The sequence below is a fragment of the Rhinoderma darwinii genome, chromosome 10, assembly GCF_050947455.1.
Source record: "Rhinoderma darwinii isolate aRhiDar2 chromosome 10, aRhiDar2.hap1, whole genome shotgun sequence".
NCBI classification, from domain to species: Eukaryota; Metazoa; Chordata; class Amphibia; order Anura; family Rhinodermatidae; genus Rhinoderma; species Rhinoderma darwinii.
Window position 1 is genome coordinate 101,125,488 of NC_134696.1, and position 11,692 is coordinate 101,137,179.

Here is an 11,692-nt window from a genome sequence, read left to right on the forward strand (position 1 = left end):
GCGGATGAACTAGTTCCAGGAGTAGAACAATCTGGATGGATGAATGGAGAGAGAGGGAGAGGGAGAGAGAGAGAGAGAGATAGATAGATAGATAGATAGATAGATAGATAGATAGATAGATAGATAGATAGATAGATAGATAGATAGATAATAGATAGATAGAGAGATAGATATCAAGTTTACACAGCTGTATGACAAACACAAAAGACAATCAGTTCAGGCATTTTATTAACGTCACACCATGCTCAGTAATATAGACGGACGTACAATATTTTTCCGACTGTATTTATATTCGGTCTCCATAAAACTTAAACTCCCATTATATATGCACACTTATAAGCAGCGGCGGGACAAACTCTCCTGGTGACCAAGGCCGGTTTTCAGAATGCGTCCTGTCACCTTCAGTCCTTGAAGTAAACTAATATCTGTTGGATGGAGAATCCCTTGTTTAAGTGACGCCCTTTCCAAAAATCTCTAGAGTTCTTATATTTAATACATACTCCCTATTTCCCTCCACCCTGTCTTCTCCCTCTGAGATTTTAATTCGTAAATTGCATCTCCCCCATGGGGCCCTAGGTGCCTGCCTACTTTGCCTAACCCACGTTCCGGCCTTATCTATCAGGAACTTGTGTATAAGAAAGATCATTTGGGGATGGGAGAACAAGTAAAAACTTTCATGATAAGGATGTTGTAGAAGCAGGAAGTTGACAGCCTCTACCGCCATCTACGGGACAGGCAGCTAATAGATACACTGACAGCACATCCTGTCTTTGGTTCTTTCCCTTTAATAGAATAGCTTGATCGGAGACAGTAGTGTCCCTGGGTTTCCCTGCAGGAGAAGCAGCCACCTGTCCAGGAAAGGGCATTTAAAATCTTCCTCTTACCCTTTCCTATATCAGTGATAGAAATGCTTTTCATCCACATGTAAATGATGTTCCTTAGTCCGCTGTCCAGTTCATGAAATGAACAATGTGTGACAATTCTTTATACTGATCTTGTTATATAGAAACAGTATTATATTTGATCCACATTGTTTTATCTCCTTTTTTACACATCCCAAAATTCTGCAGGCTTTTGCAGCTGCTGATTGACATTGAGTGCAGTATATTAAAGCATCTCTCAATGTAAGAACTTCAAGTGCTGTGTGTACAACGTGACACTATGGTCTCAGTCTTTCTACACTTTGATCAGTACCATCCCTTCTGTGACAGCATCTCGCTGCACATGGACTTGTCTTATCTCCTGATTCCTCTGCAGGAAAGGGAAGGGGGCGCTAGAAGAGAGACTGAGACCACACATCTATGCAGGTTGAACTTCCGGCAATAGGGGAGTGAGATATGATCTCACAGAAGTGAACGCATTGGGAGGCAAGATGTATATTAGTAAGTGATTCGCTTTTGGATGATAGATTGAAACCCCTTCAACTACATACATTGATATAATTGGCGCCAAGATTACATTTGGAGCCTGCCGTCACCTAGGAGTAACGTGAAGTTCAGTTAAAAGCATCTAAATGAAATATAAAACAGCAAGGAGAACACTATTGGATACACAAGCACCCTTATATTATATTTAACTTTTCAACCATTGTATTTCATCCTTGAGGTGGTGCCAAATTTAGCATTTGGCGCAATGACCCGGGTTCTTCTATTCGTCTTGTTCTTCTTCACCCAAAATATTATTATAATAATGAGAATTAAGAGTGAATTACCCAGAATTAAAGCATAAAGTAAGACGGGTTCTAGCGGTGAATGTGATTCTTGCATTCCACCTGAAATAATAACAAAAATATTCTATGAGACGTCGACGTCTAGTTTAGAAAACTCATTTCCATACACCCAATTAAGAAATTCTTAGGAGGGGGGTCCTCTGTTCAGGATCCTCACCTCAGGGGCAGAGTGGAGAGTGGTTACATAGCGCATCTCTGACTCTCTCTGGAGGACCTGTCCTGTCCTGTATTAAGCAGATATCACATTGATATGAATGGACACTGTGTAATGCTTAATTTCTCCTGTGGTGGCGCTGCAGAAAAATGTACCGCTTACAGAAAGATTTCCAAACAGATCAATTATCAAGGGACCATCATGATGGAGATCATCAAGACTCTTGCCGGATCTCCCCCTGACCCTGTCTATAACTGATAAAACATAACTTGTTGTTCTCGATCAAGTGCTAGGAAGTGGTGGCCACCATGTTCCCTCTTAAGTATTTTACCCGCATCATCCACAAAGCGTGACAGCTCTATTTTATATTATATTATGAGCTGAGATTGGAGATGACATTCCCTCGGTTGAGACTGTGGCAATAGCGACCATGGCATCTATCTCCAGACACCTCTTATCACCAGACACCTCTTATCACCAGACTCCTCTTATCACCAGACACATCTTATCACCAGACACCTCTTATCACCAGACACCTCTTATCACCAGACACCTCTTATCACCAGACACATCTTATCACCAGACACCTCTTATCACCAGACATCTCTTATCACCAGACACCTCTTATCACCAGACACCTCTTATCACCAGACACCTCTTATCACCAGACACCTCTTATCACCAGACACCTCTTATTACCAGACACCTCTTATTACCAGACATATACTCATGACCTGACACCTCTTATCACCAGACATCTCTTATCACCAGACACCTCTTATCACCGGACATCTCTTATCACCAGACACCTCTTATCACCAGACACCTCTTATCACCAGACATCTCTTATCACCAGACATCTCTTATCACCAGACACCTCTTATCACCAGACACCTCTTATCACCAGACACCTCTTATCACCAGACACCTCTTATCACCAGACACCTCTTATCACCAGACACATCTTATCACCAGACACCTCTTATCACCAGACTCCTCTTATCACCAGACATATACTCATGACCTGACACCTCTTATCACCAGACACCTCTTATCACCAGACATCTCTTATCACCAGACACCTCTTATCACCAGACACCTCTTATCACCAGACACCTCTTATTACCAGACACCTCTTATCACCAGACACCTCTTATCACCAGACACCTCTTATCACCAGACATTTCTTATCACCAGACACCTCTTATCACCAGACATCTCTTATCACCAGACACCTCTTATCACCAGACACCTCTTATCACCAGACACCTCTTATTACCAGACACCTCTTATCACCAGACACCTCTTATCACCAGACACCTCTTATTACCAGACACCTCTTATCGCCAGACACCTCTTATCACCAGACACATCTTATCACCAGACATCTCTTATCACCAGATACACGGTTATTTAAAAAAGCACACATATTATATGTTAAACTCAAACTTGTTCCACTTTGAATTTCCCCAGACTGATACTAATATATACATTTATTCCTTGTCATAGTATTCTTCACCTGCACAGGTAGCCTCTATACTTTGGTTGACTAGACTTTGCTTCATGTACTGTAGCTGGCAGGTGAGGGTCATGTTCTGTTCGCTTTGGCACAGCAAATGATTTAAAATACTGATAATCCAATATGAATTGTCTGAAACTGGAATCACCCTGGAAACCATTTCGTAGTACGCATGACCTGGAAGTTCCCAAATTAACTGCACATTTTGTTGATCTTGTACTTTAGCTTTGCAGACGATGTCACTGAGATTCATGAATGTTCTAAATTCTTCTGTAGTAAAAAGGAAAACATTTTAGATAAATTATTAAGATAGATAGATATGAGATAGATAGATAGATAGATATGAGATAGATAGATAGATAGATAGATAGATAGATAGATAGATAGATAGATAGATAGATAGATAGATAGATAGATAGATATGAGATAGATAGATAGATAGATAGATAGATAGATAGATAGATAGATAGATAGATAGATAGATAGATAGATAGATAGATAGATAGATAGATAGATAGATAGACAGATAGATAGATAGATAGATAGATAGATAGATAGATAGATAGATAGATAGATGATAGGTAGATAGATAGATAGATAGATAGATAGATAGATAGATAGATAGATAGATAGATAGATATGAGATAGATCGATAGATAGATAGATAGATAGATAGATAGATAGATAGATAGATAGATAGATAGATATGAGATAGATCGATAGATAGATAGATAGATAGATAGATAGATAGATAGATAGATAGATAGATAGATAGATAGATAGATAGATAGATAGATAGATATGAGATAGATAGATAGATAGATAGATAGATAGATAGATAGATAGATAGATAGATAGATATGAGATAGATAGATAGATAGATAGATAGATAGATAGATAGATAGATAGATAGATAGATAGATAGATAGATAGATACATTTTCTTACCATACACAAGTAGATATGTTCCCCTCCCTGTAGTCTTTGTATTTTGTGGTAATATCAGCAGAGACGCTTCACATACATAGGTGTCGGTATATGACAATTGAACGTCATCGATGGTTAGGGACAGGTCATTTGTAAACATTGGGTAGATCAGACGTGAGTTCTTGCTCCTTGTAGTTCCACGTTCGGGCCTGGGGTGTAAATATTCTTTTACTTTGTTGTTGACCCCGGGTATTAACCAGTATAAATTGGTCCGATGCACATTCTCCCCATTTAACTGCATGACGCAACTTAAATTAACGGAGGAGCCCGGCATGGCAGCTACAGCCTGTGGTTGTAACAATGTAACAGCACAGCGGCCACCGCCTGCAAGTCAAACACAGGGTAAGGGAAGCATGTATGGGAAATAATGGCAACACAGTGGGGTATATAGACAGGAGGGGGCGCAATGACAAAGATCAAAATGAGTTTCCTATTACACTGCCAGGTTTACCATCAAGAACAGAAGGGCCTGGTGTTTGTTTCTCCCCCGCCTCTCCTTCCATAACCCTCCAACTATTCCCCACCCCTTGTTTGCTAATGCAGTTCCTCTGGGGAGGGGGGTCTTACATAAGCTCCCGCCACCCAGCCGCAATGGGGATAAACCCACAAGGGCAGGGCCCCTCAGTTTAAGGGCCCAATAGCAGCTGCAGGGTCGGCCTCTATGACACAGTAACTTGTATTTACTTGACATCATGTCAGTATTCGGGGGTCCAGGAACCAAACATTTCACTCAGCGACAGAGAGCAGAGGGCCCCTGTATAAGAACAATATACTGTATGGACTGCTGGCTTATGAGAGAGCGGCAGATTGTGTCTTTCTCTCCAATCGACCAGTAATTGTGAGCCATGAAAATGATTAGCTCAGTCTCAATCTGATAGACGGATAGAGTAAGATGCACAAACCTACCGCATGATATGAGATAGATAGATAGATAGATAGATAGATAGATAGATAGATAGATAGATAGATAGATAGATAGATAGATAGATAGATAGATAGATAGATAGATATGAGATAGATAGATATGAGATAGATAGATATGAGATAGATAGATAGATAGATAGATAGATAGATAGATAGATAGATAGATAGATAGATAGATAGATATAGATAGTTAAACAAATATATCCAGCAGCACCAGTATACGGTGGGTGCAACTCCTCAGGAACAGACCACGCTTCAATTCCAATAATATCCAAAAAAGAGGCAGCACTCCGCAGAAAATATGATAAAGGGTGTATTTATTGCCCCCTGTGCAGATAGATAGATAGATAGATAGATAGATAGATAGATAGATAGATAGATAGATAGATAGATAGATAGATAGATAGATAGATAGATAGATAGATAGATAGATATGAGATAGATAGATAGATAGATAGATAGATAGATAGATAGATAGATAGATAGATAGATAGATAGATAGATAATAGAAGATAGATAGATAGATAGATAGATAGATAGATAGATAGATAGATAGATAGATAGATAGATAGATAGATATGAGATAGATAGATAGGTAGATAGATAGATAGATAGATAGATAGATAGATAGATAGATAGATAGATAGATAGATAGATAGATAGATAGATAGATAGATAGATATGAGATAGATAGATATGAGATAGATAGATATGAGATAGATAGATAGATAGATAGATAGATAGATAGATAGATAGATAGATAGATAGATAGATAGATAGATAGATAGATAGATAGGTTCCCAAGGAGTAAGCAGCACTGAACATGAGCTCCTGAGTCTACATCAATATATACCTTGTAATGAGCAAACTGTAAGGCATAACCTGGATAATACAGACTCCATGGAAGACAGGAGGAAGCAGGACTAAAAGTTCTTCATGAAAAATAAGAAATGTAAAGATTTGAAAGAAAAAACAAGAATTTTGCTTAGAGGACAGACTGCAGCAGAGAATATCAAGTCTGACCGAGTCCAGAGAACTGAGCATCCAAAAGGTAAGAACTTCCTGCAACACCAACACAATCCTACTAGAGAGAAAACACCATAGATATAAGGATTTATCTAAAAATGGAAAATCACAACTTAGAACAAGAAATGCAGAATAAAGTAAATGTCCATAAGACGGAGTTTGGGATAGAAGATTCAGACAAGAGGGGGTCCGGCACCTTGGAGATCACATACTCCGAAGAGCAGAGGAGCATTCAAGCGAGGAAAGCCATAAAACATGCCACAATCAGACACAATCCAGAGACACTTTTTGCTGACTTTACCTCTAAAGAAGAAGTCAAGAGGAAAACAAATGTATCATTCTACACTGAGCACCGCTCCGCCTGGCACACAGCCCTGTGCCAGCACTATAAGGACATATCAAAGTGTGGCATCAATAAGGGCCGACAGATCAGAATAAAAGACCCAGGAAATGATGGGAGTATTACACTTACCATAAGTCTATACAATAACGGCACCGTTCTCATACAAGGTAATGAGGACAACCTAGAGGAATTCCAAGAAATCTTTCATCATATTAAAGACCAGGCCCAAACTTACAAAGAACAACAAACTCCAGCAACCCAGACCAGAGATGGACATACTGAGACAATCTCCAGCGACACCCCCGCTGCCCCATGTCCCAATGTCCCACACCCCTCACCCGACACCCTCAGAGACTGTTTATCTCAATTAGAAAGAGACTTTGTACAATTCAAAGAAGAACTTCAAAGAAATCTCGGTGACAAAAACACAAATGACCAAGTAATTAAAGAGATAAACAAACTGAAATGTGAACATGCATCAGCTCTGCAGGAAATACAATGTACACTCCGAGAGCTGCAACAAGAAAATGCAAAGCTCAGATTAGAGATAGAAAATCTAAAACCACAAACACAAAGTCTAGGAGCAAGGGAGAGCGCTGACATAAGGACTGCCAATGACCAGGGCGCTAGTACATCAAATCACCCAAACTCAATAAATATTCCTGAAATTAATGAAAACAAACTAGGAGAAAACAGAGCGATACAAGTGGGTACAAAGCCGACCGCCAACCAAACCTCCAGCACAGAACCACAGCAGCACCACATAACACCACCAAGCAGGACCCAGGACACAAGCATCAGACAAGCCACCCGCAAGTCACAATGTCCTGATACTGTCCTAATAATTGACTCAAATGGCAAATACCTTAATTCACGGCGACTCTTCCCAGGAAAAAGGGTCAGTAAAATTCACTGTGCAACTATCCAACAAGTCACATCAGTCATCAATAACCCACATTTTACCAATCCAAACCATCTCATTATACACACGGGTACAAACAACCTCCAAGACCAGCAACAGCAGATTGCAGAACAACTGACCCAACTAGCAAAGACAGCACAACAAAAGTTCCCTGACAGTAAAATAATTATATCATCCGTGCTCCCAAGAAAAGATGTACCCAACGAGATTACCCAGGCCATCAACACAGAGCTGGCAGCGAACATCAGCTCAATGTCAAACATCAGCCTGGCACAACACCCCTCCATAGAGCAGCACCACCTGTATGATGACAAACACCTCAACAAACGAGGGGTCAGCCTTCTGGCCAAAGAACTGAAAGACATTGTGCTGAACAGACCCCCCAGACCTGGACCCCACACCAGCCAAAGCCAAAACATGGAGACATCACTAACAATGAAAAGACCTCAAACTCCACACACCTCACTACACCCAGGAGAAAAACCCCTTTACCCAAGGTCAGACCAACAGAGGCAAAAGCCATGGAGAAAACCCCCTGCCTCACACAGAGACACGCAGAGCAGAGACATGGAGGAAACCCCCTGCCTCACACAGAGACACACAGAGCAGAGACATGGAGGAAACCCCCTGCCTCACACAGAGACACACAGAGCAGAGACATGGAGGAAACCCCCTGCCTCACACAGAGACACGCAGAGCAGAGACATGGAGGAAACCCCCTGCCTCACACAGAGACACGCAGAGCAGAGACATGGAGGAAACACCCTGCCTCACACAGAGACACGCAGAGCAGAGACATGGAGGAAACCCCCTGCCTCACACAGAGACATGCAGAGCAGAGACATGGAGGAGATAAAGACCCTGCTCAGCACTCTATGTAAAAAACTAATGTGACTGTACAACACGAGAACATCTACAACACATCCAACAGTCACATCTCCAGCCCGTCCTACACAGCGCCGCTCATTACAAGGTATATGGACACACAATGACGTCCTTTATAATCAGCAGCTGGAATATTCAAGGCCTCAACGCCTCAGCCTTTGGATGCAAAATTAACGATCCAGACTTCATCCAAAGACTGAAAAATATCGATATACAAATCCTCCTGGAAACATGGACTAGGACAGAGAATGAGTCCCTGGTGCCCACTGGATACAGGGAAATCTCTGTCCCCGCCCTGAAAAATAAACACATCAAGCAGGGCCGGTGTTCAGGAGGAATATTAGTCTGGTACAAGGAGGAGCTCCATGAGCAGATCAAAGCCGTGAAGCGAGGAGACAGCCACATCTGGATAAGAATAGGCAGCTCCATCCTCACCTCTCAGTCTGACATGTATCTCTGCGCAACGTACATCGCACCGCCAGAGTCCCCGTACTCCAACCCAGACAGCTTTGAGATTATACAAAGGGAAGCCGCCCATTTCCAGACCCTGGGCAGCGTTCTCATCTACGGAGACCTCAATGCAAGAACGGGGAGAGATAAAGACTACCTGACCAATGATAGAAACATCTTCATCTTTGGAGCAGAGGCCGACTGTCATAACTCCCTACAGAAAGAGAGAAACAGCTATGACAGCACCGTCAACAAAAGCGGGAAAAAACTACTGAATCTATGTCGAAGCTTAGGACTCCACATACTGAATGGCCGCACCAAGGGAGACTCTTTAGGAAGGTATACACTAAACTCCCATGTAGGCAGCAGTGTAGTAGACTATGCCATCACGGACATGGACCCCGCAAACATTGGCGCACTCATAGTCACTCCACAAACGCACCTGTCAGATCACAACCAATTACTTCTATACATCAAATCCACAACCAAACCATCTGCACAAAAACCACATCAAAGCGGCCTCTTCAACCTGCCCCCATCTTATAAATGGTCCAAAACGTCAACTATAAAATATAAAGAGACAATGAACAGACCAGAAGTGCAGGAGATGCTTCACAACCTCTACAACAAGGTGTATGAGACAAGCCCAGGAGGGGTCAATCAGGCCGTAAATGACCTCAATAATATATTCTATACCATGGCAGAGAAGTCTGACCTGAAAAGATGTGACTACAAGAGGCCACAAGAAATACATCCTAACGGTTGGTTTGACCGTGAGTGCAAAGAAGTACGGAAGACCCTAAGAAATGCCTCAAATAAGAAGCACCGAGACCCAAACAACACCGGTCTGAAGGAGGCCTACAGCAACATACAGAGGCAATACAAGACCATCCTCCGAAAGAAAAAACAAAGGCACATCTCCACCAAACTTACCCAACTCCAAGACGCCCTCCATGACAACTCGTTCTGGGAATTATGGAAACACATGGGCAAAAATTGCAAGAAAAACAACCTTCATATTCAAAATGGCAACATCTGGCTCCAATATTTCAAGGACCTCTACAAAGATATCCCGAAAGAAGAACAAAGCCAAGAACAAAAACAAATAATATCAAAACTGAAGGCGATGGAGGAAACACTTAAAGATTCTCAAAACCCCCTGGATACACCAATAACACTGCAAGAAGTAACAGAGAGAACCTCAGACATAAGGTGTAAAAAATCCAGCGGCCTAGACAGAATCTCACCAGAAATGATAAAACACAGCCCGCCAGAAATACAGGCCGCAATAGTAAAACTATTTAATATAGTGCTGAGTGCCGGCTACTTCCCGCAAATCTGGAACCAAGGCCTTATAACACCAATCCACAAGAGTGGGGACAGGTACGACCCGGCCAACTACCGAGGGATATGTGTCAGCAGCAACCTGGGGAAACTGTTCAGCAGCATCCTGAATAAGAGAATCCTCAGCTTCCTCACCCAGCACAATGTCCTCCACCAAAGCCAAGCTGGGTTCATGCCAAACCACCGCACCACTGACCACATCTACACCCTGCGCAGCCTCATCAAGAGCCACGTCCACAATACAAAGCATGGGAAGATTTACGCCTGTTTTGTGGACTTTAAGAAGGCCTTTGACTCAGTGTGGCACCCGGGCCTATTCCTGAAACTGCTGGAGAGCGGAATAGGAGGTAAAACCTATGACGTCATCAGAAGCTCCTACACAGAGAACAGATGCAGCGTGAAGGTGAATGGGAGAAGAACGGCTGATTTCCAGCAGAGCCGAGGAGTCAGACAAGGCTGCAGCCTCAGTCCAACGCTCTTCAACATCTACATCAATGAACTGGCCACAGCTCTGGAATCCTCCTCAGCACCAGGTCTCGCCCTCCATGACACCCAAGTGAAATTCCTGTTGTATGCAGATGACCTTCTGTTACTATCACCAACCGAGAAAGGTCTCCAAGACAACCTGCAAATCCTAGAAAAATTCAGCTCCACGTGGGCACTACCCATCAATGCAAAGAAAACCAACATCATGGTGTTCCAGAAGAGAAACTCAAAATCCCCCAGGCACCCGACCTTCACACTAAATAATGCCACAATCACAGCGACCGACAGGTACACCTACCTGGGCCTAGAAATCAACCAATCAGGAAGCTTTAAACAAGCCATAGAGATACTGAAAGACAAGGCGTGCAAAACCTTCTATGCCATCAGAAGAAAATTCTATCATCTCAAACCACCAGTGACGGTCTGGCTGAAAATCTTTGACTCCATCATCTCCCCAATCCTCCTGTATGCCAGTGAAGTCTGGGGTCCGGACACATACCCAGACTGGTCAAGGTGGGATTCCAGCCCAACAGAAATCTTCCACCTAGAATTCTGCAAACACCTTCTCCAAGTCCATCGGAGCACCTCAAATAGTGCCTGTCGGGCAGAACTGGGCAGATTCCCACTACACCTCACAATCCAGAAGAGGGCGCTATCATTCAGGGCCCATCTACACAGCAGCAGGCAAAGTTCCTATCACCATAAAGCCCTGCTACACCAAGGGGTCCCAGGTAAACCAGGCCCCGCAGAACATCTCACCCTGACCCGGCCTCAAGAAAATGTCACTCAGCGCGGCCTCACAAAAGCCGAAATCAAGAAGACAATAAACGAGAACCAAGAGGAATATATCAGTGACTGGAGGAACGACATAAAGACATCCCAGAAACTGACAATATACCGGAGTCTACAGCGGGAATATAAACT

General features: G+C 42.7%; 1 protein-coding gene across 1 annotated transcript in view; it reads right to left on the reverse strand.

The window, feature by feature from the left end:
• Window positions 1-237: 237 nt before the first annotated feature.
• LOC142661641 (uncharacterized) overlaps window positions 238-11,692 on the reverse strand; it is a 16,305-nt gene continuing 4,850 nt past the window's right edge. Inside the window, exons 2-4 of the mRNA XM_075839061.1 lie at window positions 4,350-4,712; window positions 3,403-3,672; window positions 238-1,771 (exon numbers count right to left, since the gene is read on the reverse strand). Of these exons, the coding sequence (XP_075695176.1) occupies window positions 1,581-1,771; window positions 3,403-3,672; window positions 4,350-4,712 (824 nt within the window). The 3' untranslated portion in view covers window positions 238-1,580. The remainder of the gene's footprint in view (window positions 1,772-3,402; window positions 3,673-4,349; window positions 4,713-11,692) is intronic.